Source organism: Ochotona curzoniae, unplaced genomic scaffold (assembly GCF_017591425.1).
Source record: "Ochotona curzoniae isolate NIBS_2020 unplaced genomic scaffold, NIBS_Ocur_1.0 contig_3520, whole genome shotgun sequence".
Taxonomy (NCBI): Eukaryota; Metazoa; Chordata; class Mammalia; order Lagomorpha; family Ochotonidae; genus Ochotona; species Ochotona curzoniae.
The window spans coordinates 5,770,779-5,785,996 of record NW_024465894.1 but is presented as its reverse complement, the minus strand read 5'-3'; the positions used below and the strand labels follow the sequence as shown (position 1 = coordinate 5,785,996).

At 56.5% G+C, this 15,218-nt stretch overlaps 1 protein-coding gene across 1 annotated transcript in view; it reads left to right on the top strand.

The window, feature by feature from the left end:
* The window catches only part of EYA2 (EYA transcriptional coactivator and phosphatase 2), a 78,663-nt gene extending 63,873 nt beyond the window's left edge, over nucleotides 1–14,790 (top strand). Inside the window, exons 9-15 of the mRNA XM_040981229.1 lie at nucleotides 1,954–2,043; nucleotides 6,962–7,020; nucleotides 8,795–8,955; nucleotides 10,035–10,149; nucleotides 10,571–10,692; nucleotides 12,308–12,408; nucleotides 14,710–14,790. Of these exons, the coding sequence (XP_040837163.1) occupies nucleotides 1,954–2,043; nucleotides 6,962–7,020; nucleotides 8,795–8,955; nucleotides 10,035–10,149; nucleotides 10,571–10,692; nucleotides 12,308–12,408; nucleotides 14,710–14,790 (729 nt within the window). The remainder of the gene's footprint in view (nucleotides 1–1,953; nucleotides 2,044–6,961; nucleotides 7,021–8,794; nucleotides 8,956–10,034; nucleotides 10,150–10,570; nucleotides 10,693–12,307; nucleotides 12,409–14,709) is intronic.
* Nucleotides 14,791–15,218: the final 428 nt, after the last annotated feature.

The following is a 15,218-nucleotide window of genomic DNA, read 5'->3' as shown; positions in this document are numbered from 1 at the left end:
CAAGGCTGGCTCCAGGGCAGACTGGTGTTGAGAGCAGCAAACTCAAAGCCTGTCAGTTGGTCGCCCAGCCGTCTGACCTTCCCCTCTGGGCACTTGGGAGATGGGAGCAGCCAAGGTCAAGTGCTGGGTGTGGTCAGACTGCACCAGCCTCTGCTGCTGCTGCTGCTGCTGCTGCAGCTGAGAATCTATCCAGGATGCCACTTCTGGGAAGTGGGTACTGGAGGTGCCCACATCAGCCTGACAAGGAAGTGGGCACTGCCAGGGGAGAGCACCTGTACCCTTTCACGTCCCTGTGGGGCTCCCACCTTGTGAGCCACGCTGCACTCCCCCAGGCACAGTACGTGGCACCTCTCCCTCCACCCCCCTGCCCCAGCTGTGCAGAACGTGTCTTGGTTTTTCTGCTTCTTTCATGACTTAGCTGGCAAGTTCATTTCATTAATAAGGCTGTCCGCTCTGTAACACCAAATTCAGAGACCAAGGTTTTCTGTGAGCTACCATCGTTGAGAGGAGTGGTCCTCACCTTGGGGCAATGCTTGACTGTCATGCCTGTAGTGATGATGCTGTCAGCGTCCAGCTGCTGTTAGCCCCTGGCAAGGACAGGACAGAATTGCCAGGAATACTCTGGTGTTTAGATTATTTAAACACAGCATCATGTAGGCGATTGATAACCAACCAAAAGCAATGTACACCTGCTCCCCTGTGCCCTCAGAAAACTGGGCCAAATCTTTGGGTCGGGGAAGGGTGATTCAATGAATGCATGAATGGAAATTTTTCATAAATACATTTAGAAAACTAACAGCTCCCCACTAAGCAAGAGTGACTGAAATCAAGACTTGAGGGGAACCTCGAGTTCCCAAGCAGACAGCTCTGCTTGTTGCATTTCCTTGGGGAAATGGCCCTCGTGCGCTTTAAAGAGATCCCAGCAAAGTGAGAGCATGCACAGACACACACAGCAGATGCATGGGCAGAAAGGCTGGCTGGGAGCAGAGAGAGGCTCAGATGAGCTGACTCCAGTCTTGGCCCAGGTGTCTGGGTCCCCTAGGGGACAGTGGGGCGGGGGAGTGGCTGTCATGTTAGTTTGGGAAGGCACAGGTGCACAGGGCAGTAAGAGGGAAGCTGGGGCCACTCCACATCCCTGGGAAACCCAGTGGTCACTGGAAGGGCAAGGCTGTCTGAGACAGAGAGAACAGGCTGGACCCAGCTGGCACCTGCTTGTCCATGCTCCTGACCTGAGGAGTGCTGTCCAATTAAACCAATTGCCCGGTCCATGAAATGTGGATATCAGCAATTTTCACTACAGGACAGTCACATAGTCCTCTGCCTTAAGCTTCTGTTCCTTACTTAACAAAGGGCTTTATGTCATCAGTTCCCTCAAAGACATAATCCCATGGTTGGAATTTCGGATTTTTGCATCAGACGATTCCAGGTTTGAATCCCAGCTCTGCCACTTGTAAACAATGGGCCCTTGAACAAGTAACATCACCCCAGAAACAGGGCTCCTTCCAGGTGCGTTTCTGTCAGTCCTGAGACTAACCCCCCACACACACACACCCAGCGTGGTTTTTCCTTCTCTGTTTCTTCCTCTCTGCCATCCTGAAAAAGCGTGGGCTCCTTGGATAAAGTGGCCCAGCCTTGGGAGGCGCTTTGTGGTACCTGACTCCTGGGTGGACATGCTCCTCTAGGGTACTTCCAGACTCTCCTACCTTGGCCCAGCTATGTCCCCCCCAAACCTGTGAAAAACAGAATTCACAGGCTCTTGGGGGCCCCCTTGCATCCTTTTCACCTGGGGTTTCTTGGCTGTGGCTGCACGCACAGCTGGCATCATGTGCAGCGCCATCAGCTTCCTGGTGCCCGGGGCCCGCATGGGGCCCTGTAAGAGCTGGGCATGTGGGGCAGGGGGAGGCTGAGCTTGCAAGGCCCCGCATGTGAGTGACCCTCCCTTGTGTCTCGCAGGACACCACAGCATCCGTGCGCATCGGCCTGATGATGGAGGAGATGATCTTCAACCTGGCAGACACGCACCTGTTCTTCAATGACCTGGAGGTTCGCCGGCTTCACTGTGTGCTGGGTTTAGCCACCTACTTCTAGTCTTTGAGCAAAAGGCTGGTCAGGCTTTTGTATCCACCCCATGCCGTGACGTGCACTGGCAATGGTACTAATCCAACAAAGCTGCCCTTGCCTCCTCCTGAAACTTGCTACTTAATATGTTGAGTGCAGGTGCTTCTGGTCTAGAGCAATCAGGAGCCAGCTAGGATGGAAGCTTTCGAAACGATTTCCATCCTTAAGGAGCAGGGTTCAGAAGCCGAGGGAATAGGCTTCCATAAAGTGCCTGCTCCCAAACAAGAGGCAAGGGCGCTCTGGGAGACGGGCACAGAGCAACCCTGGAAGGAAACGGAATTCAGTTGTTGATCCTGGACATGTGTTGGGAAGATTTGGGAAGGATTTGTGATGGAAAGTGTATTCCAAGTAGAGCTATTTAAAGAGCAAAAGCAGAGAGATAAAAATACTGTGGAAGGAATAAGGGTGAGGATGACGCCCTGGATGGGAGGGAGAGGGGTCAGGGCCCACGGCGTGGGTCTGCAGCGCGTGGGGCAGAAATGGCTCAGGACCCTGGAGGAGCCCAAGTCGGTAGGTCGTCAGAATCCCAGCCACACTCTAACTCCACATGGATGTTGGCTGCTCCTGCAGCTGAGAGCCAGGCGCTGTGCAGGGTCCAGCCAAGTGCTTCAGGGTCCCGTACCCACTTCTGCTCTGTGCCAGCCTCAGAGTCGCACCTTGTAGGCATGGGCTTCAGTCCCAGCTGGTGCTACTTGGGGAAACCAGTTTGTATGTGCCCGAGGGCTGGCCCCTGCACCTACCATCAGGGTCAGACAGTCAGGTTGGGGCCGGGTCTTCTCAGAGCGGGAGCTGTGCCATCCACAAATGAAGGGTCCACACCCACGCCCAGGGGCTCAGGCAGAGAATATGCCGTTTTCCAGAGCTGCTGAGGATGCATCAGTAAATCAAACCCAGCATGGCTCTTCCAGCCAGGGAGGCCAACCCTAGATGCTTGGTTCGTAGTAAGACATCCCATAAAGTGCTCTGCAGAGAGACAGACAGAGAGAGAGAGAGAGAAAGAGAGAGAACCAGAGGGGCCAGCAGGGGGCCTGTTCCATGGGCTGTCACTTCAGTTTGCTTAACAACTGACCCTTGAGCAGAGTCAAGCAGGGGAGGCTGGGGTTGTGTGGGTAGGTGGGGGGTAGCAGTGTAAAGGCCCTGGGGTATGCCTAAGGTTGGCAGGCTCCAAGCACCAGGAGGAGGTCAGGGAGCAGGAGGGACAACAGTGAGCGTTCTCGGTGGGCCCCTACTGCGATCACAGAGTCTGGGTCCCAGCTGAGGACAACCCGAAGCCGCTGGAGGATCGGAGCCGCATAGCTTAACTCACAGTCCAGGGGCGCCCCCTGGCTGCCTGGGGGAGAACAGCCCACGGGGCAGGCAAGGGCAAAGGTGCTAGTGGCAGGTGTCTGCCTCCGCCCCCTCCCAGGGAGTCTGGAGGCCTGGGCAGGGCTGAGTTGGGCTGTTTCTCAGAATTTCCCAGGCTGTATGTCCCAGGGTCCACTGGAGACTTTGCTACTCAGCTCCATGGAGTACAGTCCCACCTTTGATCCTGGCTCAGCCATCTCCTGTGCAGGCGTCTAGACAGGTCACGCCTTCTCTTTGTGCCTCGATTTGCTCATCTGCTGAATGGGTGGAAAGAAAGCTTCATCTTTCCCAGCTGTAACAGTGAAGGGAGATGTATGAGCAGTGAGCCCCCACCCCACCACATCCATCACGTGCCTTTGGGGCCAAGCAATGGGTTCATGTGGTACTCGGGCAAACTGTTTCAGTATCAGCATTCGCCATGACTTCCCTGGTCCCTGGTTCTACAAAACTCCCTTAGCAACGCAGGCAGCACAGAGATGTGGCCAGGTCCACAAAGGCGGTGACAGGCGGGCCATCCCTAAATCACCCCCGAGGGAGGGAGCCTGGGTGGCAACCTCCACCAGCATCTTCCTGCCCCCAACGAAGGTGCCTTTGCTGTCCATACTTTTTGGCGATTGGTTGATTGATTGATTTAAAAAGCAGATTGATGAAGAGGGGTCTTCCACCTGCTAGTTCACTCCCCGGTGAGTGGCCACAGCAGCCCGGGCTGAGCCAGGAACCCTCGTGGCAGCCTCAGAGGGCAGACATCCCCCTGTGGAGGTGGGTAACCTGAGAGGCACAGCTGTGTCCTGCTGCCCGGCAGCCAGCATACATGGAGCTCTGGCCTCACCCCGACTGCACGTGGGCATTCTCTCAGGGGCCTGGGTGATTTGATCTCATTTTACAGATGAACTAACTGAGGCCACAGGACAGTGATCTTCCCAGGGCAACATAGCTGGTAGGAATGACCCAGAGGCTCAATTCCAGGCCAGGCTGCCTGCCAAAGCTGCATGGAAGGTAGCCTTGGGGGAGCAGGGCCATATAGTCAACAATCATTCCTGAGATGGTGACAAGTGATAGTCTGGTGGCAGCCATCCTGGTATGGGGAGGAATTTTAGGACGCAGCCAGGGCTTTCCTTAAGGTCATTCCTTAGGACCTCGTGGGGGCTCGGAGGTTGCTGAGATCTGGGCAGGCTATGGCTGCTTGTCTGGCTGCTGACCCCATAGCTAAACATGATTTATACCCCAGGAGCTAAATCTAATGAAGGGAGCTACTCCCCCAAGGTCAGCAGATGCCCCGAGACTGCACTGGAGCTCCCTGTAGATCCTGTCTGAGCTTTGGGTTCCGCCCCACAGAGCAGGGGAGAGGGGTCTAAATGGCCATCGGCACCATTTTTTGAGCACCTGCTGTTTGCCTGGTAACCCAGCTGTGGACAGGTACATTGGTCATGTTTCAGAATTTGAAACATCGCTGTGTCTCCCAAGAGGATGCAGAGGAGGTGGCACCCCTACAGCACTGGGCACAACCAGTATCCACGTAGTGGAGCCTTACACCATTCTCCAATGACGGGAATTCAGGGAGCTCCAGGGAGAGATGGCTGCTTCTGGGTCTGGGGCAGCAAATCCACAGGATAATCCCAAGGAGCATGTTGCTGGGGACAGGAAGCAGCCAGGAAGTGCACAAAAAAAGAAAAAACCCACAAGGAATGGTGATGACAAAGGGACCAGTGGTCAGCACTTCCTTCCCCAGCTGCCTGTTCCAGGGGAGGATCCCCAGCGATGGCTCCCATTCACTGGACTTCTGTAATGAGACCTGCTATGACACCTCTGATTGGTGGATGTGTGATCCCACCCCTGAGCTGCTGGGCGGGGAGGTGCAACCCATCCACACTGACCTTCGAGGGAATGCTTACCAGGTCGATGTGCCTCCCCTTTGCAGGTGTTTCTTAAGTCAGTGCTCAGCCTCGCCCTGCCCTGCCCTGCTTGTGTCACGGTCCAGGACCCTTCGCTCTGTACAGCTGGTCCTGCTCAAACCTCCCACCCCTCATACACACACACCGCAGGATGGTCACCCCTGAGGCATCCCTAGTGGGGTCTCTCAGAGCAGGCAGAGGACTGTCCTCCCCGAAAGCCACATCAGGCTGGGGTCCTCTGCATTGTCCTGATTGTCCAGCTCCCCTCCTTGCCAGCTCTGGGGGTAACTCGATCCAGGTCAGCTGGTGGAGCATGAGGTAGCGTCTAGCTGGGAGTCACGGTCCTTTATGAAGTTGGAAATGTGATCGCTACTGTTGTCACACTTTAGCGCCCCCAGCAAGCCCCCTCTTAGATGAGAAAAGCAGAACCTCCCGAATACCTTCCCCCTGACATCAAGGAAAGCCGAGGGAACCCTGCTTATGGGGCCTGAGCCTGAGTCCCCCCGGGGGGCGGCCTGGGCAGGGGAGCCTGTCGAGGCAGGGGAAGGCCTTAGTTTTCCAGGTGTGGACTGAGCAACGCCTGAGGGTGGAGATCCGCTGCCGGCTTAGCTCTCCCGCTAAGGGTGTGTGTGAAATGGTGCCGTTAATACCTGGCTTGCTCTCCTGGCCTCCTTCCTGTAGGGAAGATGCTTCTGGGTCAGAGCTCCACAGCGTGAACGTACCAGAGTCAGGAGTAGCCAAGCCAGCAGCCCGAGAGCAGAGGCCACAGCCATGCTCACAGCCGAGCACTGTCTGGGTGTGAGAATATGGGCCCCATGCTGCCACAGGGTGTGAGAAGTCCCAGAGCAGCTGAGAATCCGAAGGCCAAGGGAGAGAGATGGCAGGAGGTGGGAAAGTACCCTAGGTTTCCGTACGGCCACTATGTCCAACGGTTTCCAGGAGCCAGCAGTTACTTACCTCCCTCCTCAGAGGCCCCGAGTTTGATTCCCAGCTCCAGCTCCTGACCCTAGCACCCTGCCAACACAGGGCCCAGGAGGCAGTGGTGAGGGCTCCAGTTGTTTTAGCCACCCTCAGAAGAAGCAAGGGTTCCCCTCTGGGCCTGGTCCCCAATGTAACTTTGACAGTAACCAATCCCCTTCATATGTCACTCCCCCGTCTGTGGGTCCGCTTTCCAGTCCCATCTGGGGCTACCCCAGGTCTGCAGATGCTGCTCTGCTCCCATGGCTTGTATGGCTGCACAGCCAGGACTGCTGTTTCTTTGTGGTTCCTCTTGGACTATGCCAGGTGTTCGAAGGAGGCTTTGGTGTAGGTGTACAGGCTTGGCGCAGTTGGCAACATCTGCAGAGGAAGGGGGTCTCCGCTGGGGGGAATGGCTGGGCCTACACCCTACAAAGCTGTCTCCATGGGCATGCTGGGTTGTATGGCCCCTCCTTAGAAGGGAGAGGAGGGGATAGAGTCTGAACTTGCCCTCCCAATGCGGACATTCAGATGAGGATGCAGCTGCTGTTTCACAGCCCGGCGTTCACAGCCCTCAGCTTACAAAGCCAGCTATCAAAGGTCCCATCCGACTAACACCCTCCTCCACCCCAACCCCGCACTCTCCCTAGGACTGTGACCAGATCCACGTGGATGATGTCTCCTCAGACGACAATGGCCAAGATTTAAGGTGGGACTTGGGGGAGTCAAAAGTGGCTCTTACTTGGTGCCAGATCAAGCTCATCTTTTACCTACAAGTGGGGTTGGGAGGGCTGGCTCTCAGGACCAGATATGCCTCTGTACTTGAACCTCACAACTCTGCCCGTGCCCTGTAACCCATCTACAACCCCTCTGTCTGTCTGTCTGTCTCTCTCTGCTTACAAAGGAATGTGTGCACAATGTAAAAATTCAGACATATCCCAGGTCAGAGCATTGATCCTAGTCCCAGCAGCTCTGCTCCTGGTCCCGCATCCTGTTGTTGCATCCTGGCAGGTACATGACTCAAGGGCTTGGGCACCTGCCACCCACATGGGAGACAAATGGAGCTCCTGGCTTTGGCTTAACCCAGTGCTGATGGTCGTTGATCACTTAGGGAGTGAACCAATGAATGAAAGATCTTTCTCTGCCCTTCTAAGAAATCAAAGTAAAAGCATTTCTTAAAACTAAGAATGATGGATTGGGGTAGCAAGATGAGGCCTTCTGGCCTGGACAGCAAGAAGCTCATGGGGCAGGTGCAGGTGTGGCTGTGGTGGGGAGGAAGTCACAGCTCCCGTCTCAGCAGGTCATGGAAGTGCTGGCAAAGTGCTCAGCCCGGAGTCCTGCCTGAAGGGTCACTTTCAGAAAGAGAGAGAGGGGAGGGAGGCTTCCGGTCGCCAGCCATTGCACGCAGGGGCAGGGGCAGTGACAGTCCCCTGAAGGCAATCAGAGAGGCCACCAGGGCACTTCCAGCAGCTCACAGAAAATGGGAAGCAAAAGTGCTGTGCATGCAAAGGCTCTTCAGAAAGCTCATTAAAAATACACTTATGAAAAGAAATTATGCATGGGTTTCCAAGTTTTTAAGATTGCTTTGTTTATTTGAAAAGCAAAGCTACAGAGACACAGCAAGAGATTTTGTATTTACTCATTTACTCCCCAAATGGTTGCAACAGCCAGGGCTGGGCCAGACCAAAGCTGGGAGCCTGGAACTCCGTCCGGGTCTCCCCTGTGGGTGCAGGGGTCCAAACACTTGGGCCATCATCGGCTGCTAGCAGGAAACCGGATCAGAAGTGCAGCATCCAGAATGCGAACCAATGTTCACGTAGGGGGCCAACGTCATAGGCAACAGCTAAACCCACAGCACAATGCCAGCCCCAGATTTGTAAAAATGCACCAAAATAAGCTTTTAAAAAATATATTTTTTTATTATTATTTGAAAGGCAAAGTACATAGAAACAAGAGTGACAGAGGTCTTTCATCTGCTGGTTCATGCCCAAAATAGCCACAATGGCTGGAGTTGAGCGGAGCCGATCTGAAACCAGGAGCTGCTTCCAGGTCTCCCACGTGGATACAGGGGCCCAAGGACTTGAGCCATCCTCTGTTGCTTTCTCAGGCCATAAGCAGGAAGCTAGATGGGAAATGGAGCAGCTGGGACAGAAACAGGTGCCCACAGAGGATGCCGGAGGCATAGGTGGAGGCTTAGCTTACCATGCCACCATAACAGCCTCTAAACATTTCTTTTAATTCTATTCTCTATGTTTGAAGCCAGCTATGATTTGAAGAGACACAAATGGAGCTAGGCAAGAATAGAAGATTCCACTCTTCTTTAAAGAGCTAATAATGGCCGCGTTGCTTCTCCCAGGGGCCACGTGGTCAACCCCCAGTGCTCACTGAGGGTCTCCTGTGCCCCCAAGGCCCTACCATAGTTCGTGTTGGGAGACCCCACTGTCCCACATTAATGCTGCCCTCCCCTCCCGGCCTCTCCCCAGCACCTACAATTTCTCCACCGACGGCTTCCACAGCTCAGCTCCAGGAGCCAACCTGTGTCTAGGCTCGGGCGTGCATGGCGGCGTGGACTGGATGAGGAAGCTGGCCTTCCGCTACCGGCGGGTAAAGGAAATGTACAACACCTACAAGAACAACGTGGGCGGTGAGTGGCCGCCGGGCCACCCTGCGTGCAGAGGGTGGACACCACTGCCCCTGATGTCGCAGCGGCTGCATGCAGGTCGCTGACCTGACGGTGCCGTGAACAGCAGCCCACACCCTGTGAGCCCCATGGCCCCTGCGGAACAGGCCCCCAAACTCTGCCACCCTCACCTTGAGGGGCAGGGGTGTAGAACAGAGGCCACGTCTCACTACCCCCCAGATGGCAGAGGTAGGCGTTGCAGGGTGGAGAGCTGGCATCACCAGGGGCCCTCCACGTGTGTCGCTCAGGCCAGCAACAGCAACCTAGTGCAGAGGACTTGTGAGAAATGCAGATGCCCAGGCCCCACCTCCTAGCTGGCCAGTGGCAGGACCACATGTTGCAGTCTGGGGACCTGGGTCCCCGCCCCCCCCGGGGGGGGGCCTGATGCCCAGGCACCCTGCAGGTGGAGACAGCACTGGGCATCCCTCGTCCTCACTGTGGCTCCTAGGGCGATCTCCATTCCTGACTGTCCCCATCTGGCTGCACCCTGGGCACTGGGCCCCCAGGCTCCCTGGGGAGTTCTAGTGTCGAATCCACAGCTTCAGTCCCAGGGAGCATTTGTGCACCCCACTCAACAAGCAGCCAGCCAGGGCCAGGGCCAACGGCCAGCCCTGCCCCCAACCCACTGTGTCCAGGTCAGTAGTTTGCAGTGTGTGTGGAGAGGGCGAGGCTGCCCGCCCCAACAGGTGTTTGAGGACCTCCCCTTGTTATGCCACCTGCAGTCAGCACCTGATTTTTTTTTATTATATATATTTTTATAATTTATTTGAAAAGCTCAGACAGATCTCTCAGGTGTCTGCAACAGGCAGGGCTGAGCCAGGCTGAGCCAGGGCTTCAGTCCAGGTCTCCACATGGGTGGCAGACCCCATCACTTGAGCCGTCACAGCCACCTGCCAGGGTCTGTATTACAGGAAGCTGGAGCCTGGACTTGGCACGGACACATGTTGTGTCAGACAGACAGCCATCCGAGGCAGCAGCCTCAGCCCAGGCCACGTGCCCGCCCCCAGAGCTCACGGAGATGACTTTGTTTCCTTCACTGGCAGGTTTGATCGGCGCTCCCAAGAGAGAGACGTGGCTGCGGCTGCGAGCGGAGCTGGAGGCTCTCACGGACCTCTGGCTGACACACTCCCTCGAGGCGCTAACCCTCATCCAGTCCCGGTGGGTGACATCGCTTCCCCAGACACCTGATGTGGCTCCGGGGCTGGCAGACACCCAGACGCACTTCCCAGGGCGCAGCAGTCTTCAGAGTTCTTCCAAAAAAAAAAATCAGCGTTACCATGTGCTCATCAACGGACCCCAGTCCCCACCTGTCCCTGCTGCCCTAGCCCCGCATCACTCATCCTCTGGAGGCTGCTGCACCTGTTAGAGCGTGTGGCCCTTGCTGTAGACACTGCCTTTGTGGACCAGGGGGGTGTTATACCTGTGTCACCTTTCAATGTCAGGCAGCTCCAAGGCCCGATGAGAAACACAAGTGCAGACTCCTCGGGCCCTCCCTCTTGGGAGCATGAATCCGCAGAGCCCCCAGACCTTAGGCTCATGCAGGAGCCTGGGTTCTGACCACTGCCTCCTTCGTCCTCAGGCCCAACTGCGTCAACGTGCTGGTCACCACCACTCAGCTCATCCCTGCGCTGGCCAAAGTCCTGCTGTACGGACTGGGTTCTGTCTTTCCCATCGAGAACATCTACAGTGCAACCAAGACAGGTAGGGGGAGGCTGTCCCTCTGGGGACACGAGAGGGAGATGACCAATCTGTCCTGGGAAGATGGCACCAGGGAAGTTTCCAGAACTGTCTACCAGTGTCCCTCAGAGCCCAAAGCAGTTCTCCTGGCCTCTTTCACCAGGGAACAGAAAAGAACTCAAAGTGAACAGCATTGCTTAAATCTGATGCCTTCTTTTCAAATTTTCTTTATTTGAAAAAGAGAGTTCCTATACGTTCATCCCCCCAGATACCCACAACAGCCTGGCTGTGGCAAGTGAACGCCAGGAGCTAGGCACTCCTTCTGGGCCTCCCGCATGGGTGGCAGGGAGCCATGTGCTCGAGCCATCACCTGCTCCCTCCCAGGACACACACTAGCGGTGATACCAGGATGGGGAGAGGAACCAGGTCTCAAACCGCCGCCCTGTGACGGGGTGTCCTGGGTGGCCCAAGCACATCCTAACTCCTGTGCCCACTTTCCCAAGACAGCTTTCTAATGTGAGAGGTCTTGGTTGGCTTTGGCGAGAAGCATTGGACTTTTTTTTTTTTTTTTTAAAGATTTATTTTTATTATTTTGTTATTGGAAAGGCGGATGTACAGAGAGGAGAGACAGAGAGGAAGATCTTCCATCCGATGATTCACTCCCCAAGTGAGCGCAACGGGCCGATACTATGCCGATCCGAAGCCAGGAGCCTCTTCCGGGTCTCCCACGCGGGTGCAGGGTCCCAAAGCTTTGGGTCGTCCTTGACTGCTTTCCCAGGCCACAGGCAGGGAGCTGGAAGGGAAGCGGGGCTGCCGGGATTAGAACCGGCGCCCATATGGGATCCCGGGCGTGCAAGGCGAGGACCTTTAACCACTTGCGCCACCGCGCCGGGCCCGAAGCATTGGACTTTTAAAATTATTTGAAAGGCAGATGTAGAGAGCAGAGATCTTCCATTCACTGGTTCACTTGCCAGATAGCTGCAATGGAGCTGGGCTGGTCTGTCTCCTGGGTTTCCCACATGGGTGCTAGGTCCCACGACACTGGACCAGCCTTCACTGCACTTCCCATCCAGGTCCATGGTAATGGCCTGGGAAAGCAGCAGAGGGTGGCCCTTAGTGCATGAGACCCAGATGGCGCTCCTGCTGCTGGCTTTAGACCAGCTTGGCCCTGCTTGTTGCAGTCTCGTGGGGAACGCAGTAGGGGATGGAAGATCTAGCTCTTAGTCTTTTGAATAAATCTTTCATAAAAGACAAAGTGCATTTAAACGAGATAGATTGGGGCAGCAGTTAGGGAATGCTCCACAAGGCCCCGTGTGTTTATTCATTTTCTCCTGGGCTTCCTCCTACCTGGTGCCTTTGTTGGCTTAATTAGAATGTGTTGTTGTAGGTAGTTTTTGCCATTCAGGGATGGTAAGAGGAGTCCAGATGCCACGCCTATGCCTGGCGTCACTGCGCACAGGCGCCCTAGCCACAAGACCCAGCTCGGCCACCCCACCCAGCCTCTCTCTCTCCCATAGGTGATGATGGGGGAGCAAGGACTCGGGGCTGGCCCCTGGGAGGGCAGCTGCATGTGGCCAGGGCCCCAGCAAGCTCAGGCCTTCTCTGCTTCCGTCCCTCCACCCCCGCCCTCCCTGTACAGGGAAGGAGAGCTGCTTCGAGAGAATCATGCAAAGGTTTGGGAGAAAAGCAGTCTACATTGTCATCGGAGACGGCGTGGAGGAGGAGCAAGGAGCCAAAAAGGTGCCTCTCTGTCCCCCCTCGCTGTCTCTCCCCCCCCCACCCCATCTCTCTTGTTCACTTGCCATCTTGTCAGTCTGACGCCCTTTCTCCGCCGTCGTCCTCTGTCTTGGTCTCTCACGTGCTCGGCCTCTCTGTGCCTCTCAGCTCTCTCCTGTGTCTCTCTCCCTCTTGCCGATTCCGTCCCTCTCTCCTCTTCGGCTCACTTGCTCTCTGCTGTCCTCTCATTCCCCTCTCCACCCTCTGGCTCATCTCTCTCTCCTTGCTCTGTCTCACTCACCTGCCCTGTCAGGCTCTGTCCTCTGTCTCTCCCTGTCTCCTCTGTCCATCTCTCTCCATCTCCTTGTCTTCTCTCCTCTTCCTGTATCCTCTCTTCCTGCCTCTATCTTTACATCTGTGGTCTCGTCTGCTCTCCTGTCTCCGTTTTTCTCCTTCCCACTCTCTGCCACCCCCCCACCCCAGCCCAGAGGACCCAAGCCCGATCCCTGCCCGTGGCCCCCACCTCCCAGCAGCTGGCTTGGCCGTCTGCCTCCAGGGTGCTCTGCAGCCTGTCCAGGCCCCTTTGCAAATCACAGACGCATCCCGATTAATTTCCTCCTGCAAATCCCCTGCGTGCTTTGGGGGCTTCAGCCCCTGGTAGCCCTGGACCATTTCTTGAGACCCTACCAGGAGCCCCAAGACCTCTAGTCAGGGTGAGGGGCGGGGCCACGGGCACACATATGTGTTTTATGTCGTCCCTGCTGATTGCATGTTCCAGGAACCCTTCCCAGGCCATAAGAACAGTATTAAGCTAATGAAAACGAAAATCCCATGCTTGTGGTCTCAGGCCTGTGGGGAGAGGCCAGAGGGCTCTGGGGGTACAGCTCTGTTCCTGGAGAAGAAACAGCTGCCAGATCCCCTCAACCCTGCCCCCTCCAAAGAGCCTGCCACCCCCTCCTCCGGCCTCCGCCGGGAAGCCTGTGTCCCAGAGCTTAATCTGGGGGCCTGCTTTCCCCTTCACTGCCTGGCAACAAAGACGTACCAAACCAGGCCGGAACCCAGGAGAGGGCCTGTCCCCTGGGTGCTAAAAGCGGACTCTCCAACCCCCACCCGGGCAGGTGCTCTGGGGTCACTTTCCTCCAGGGCCAGGCCGAGGAGGGGGTCAGCTGGGCCTTTTGCCGCACCCCAGCACCAGGTGGGCCTGGAGGCCCCTGAGAGAGACACTCCCTGCAGCCTGTGGGCACTGCCCAGAGCTGGGGAGAAGGCTGCGTAAAGAAGCAAACACTTTACTGTTCACGTAGGAGAGATACAGTCTGCCAAAGCCCCCAGGCCCTTTACCTCCACCTGCAGAGAAGCAGGTGCTGGGAGGCATTTCATGGGGAGCTGTGCACAGCGCTGTGGGAGATGTCACCCAGCAGCTGGCATGTCTTCCTCTCTCCTGATGCGCACCTAAACTGGTCCAGGACGGCTGTGGCAATGTCCAGCCTCAGGCTCCAGCTGTCAGATCTATGTACCTATTTGAAAAGCAGTTACATGGAGAGGTTGCTATTCCACTTCCTGGCTCTCTCCCCAAGCGGCCCCTGCCCGGGGGCCAGCAGGAGCCACAGCATCAGCCCATGGCGCTCTGGCACCTGTGGGGCGCGGGGAGCAGCAAGCATCTCTGTCACGGAGGCTAGCGCCACCCCGCCCCCCACACTGCTCTTGATCCCTTTTCTCAATTACGAATATCCTCTCTTATTTGAGTGAGAACTCCTATCCCCCTAACACTCCCCCACAGGACCCACACAGCTGCAGGGTCAAAACCAGGAGTCAGGAACTCCATGCAGGGTCCCTGCCATGCACTTGGGAGACCGAGGGGGAGTTGCCTGGTCCAGCCCAACAGTGGCAGGCATCTGGAGAGAGCCTGTGGGCGAGAGTGCTGTGTCCCATACACCTTCCACGTTGGCCGTGTGGGAGATGGTTTCCAGCCAAGCCACCTGACTGTCGTAAGAGAGCAGCACCCTCAGAGGAGGCTACAGGGCCCTGACTGAGCCCTTCTGGAGGGGCCCAGGACTGGGAGAGTCTTACCTTGCCTTGTGCTATACCAAGTACCAGCACCAGGCCTTGGACAAAGAGTAAAGGCGACTACAGTTGCCAGCTCGAGGCTGGGTGGTCCCAGGTCAGGTGGCTGCTTCCTGCCTATGGAGCCCATCCAGCAGCACTCCCGAGGCAGTGCAGGGCGACCAGCTGGCCATGCACAAGCTGGCCATCAGGAGCAGTGATGTGGCCAGATCTGGGAGGGGCAGGACTGGGAGAGCCATAACCAGCGGTGGTGTCTCCTTCCAGCACAACATGCCCTTCTGGCGGATATCCTGCCACGCTGACCTGGAAGCGCTGCGGCACGCCCTGGAGCTGGAATACTTATAGCAGGACCGGACAGTCCAGGCCCCTCGCCTACCATGAGAGACCCCGATGGAGAACAAACGGCCACAGCATCCATCTCAGAAGCCAGGCGTCCCGGGGAGGGCCTGGAAACGCCAAGTACCCACCCGTGTGTGGCCTTGGAGTCTCTGACTTTGGGGGGCAAGGGCTGGTTCCAAGTTCAGATTTTTCTCCCAGACTTCAGAAAACAAAAGCAAGGAATTTGCTCCTGGGGTAGGGGGTGGGGGAGGCCAGTGAGGAGGAGGGGGCATGTTCGCGCTGTTTTTCCTTTTTAATTTATGGAGAACGCCCCCTGCTTCGGACCTAGGCTCCTGTACCTGTGCGGCTGGTTTCCTTCATTGGGTTCTTCTGTTTTCCCGGGCTGGCATGTGGGGCGGTTCCCAGGTCTTCGCCCTGCTGTGCTTGGGGGCCCT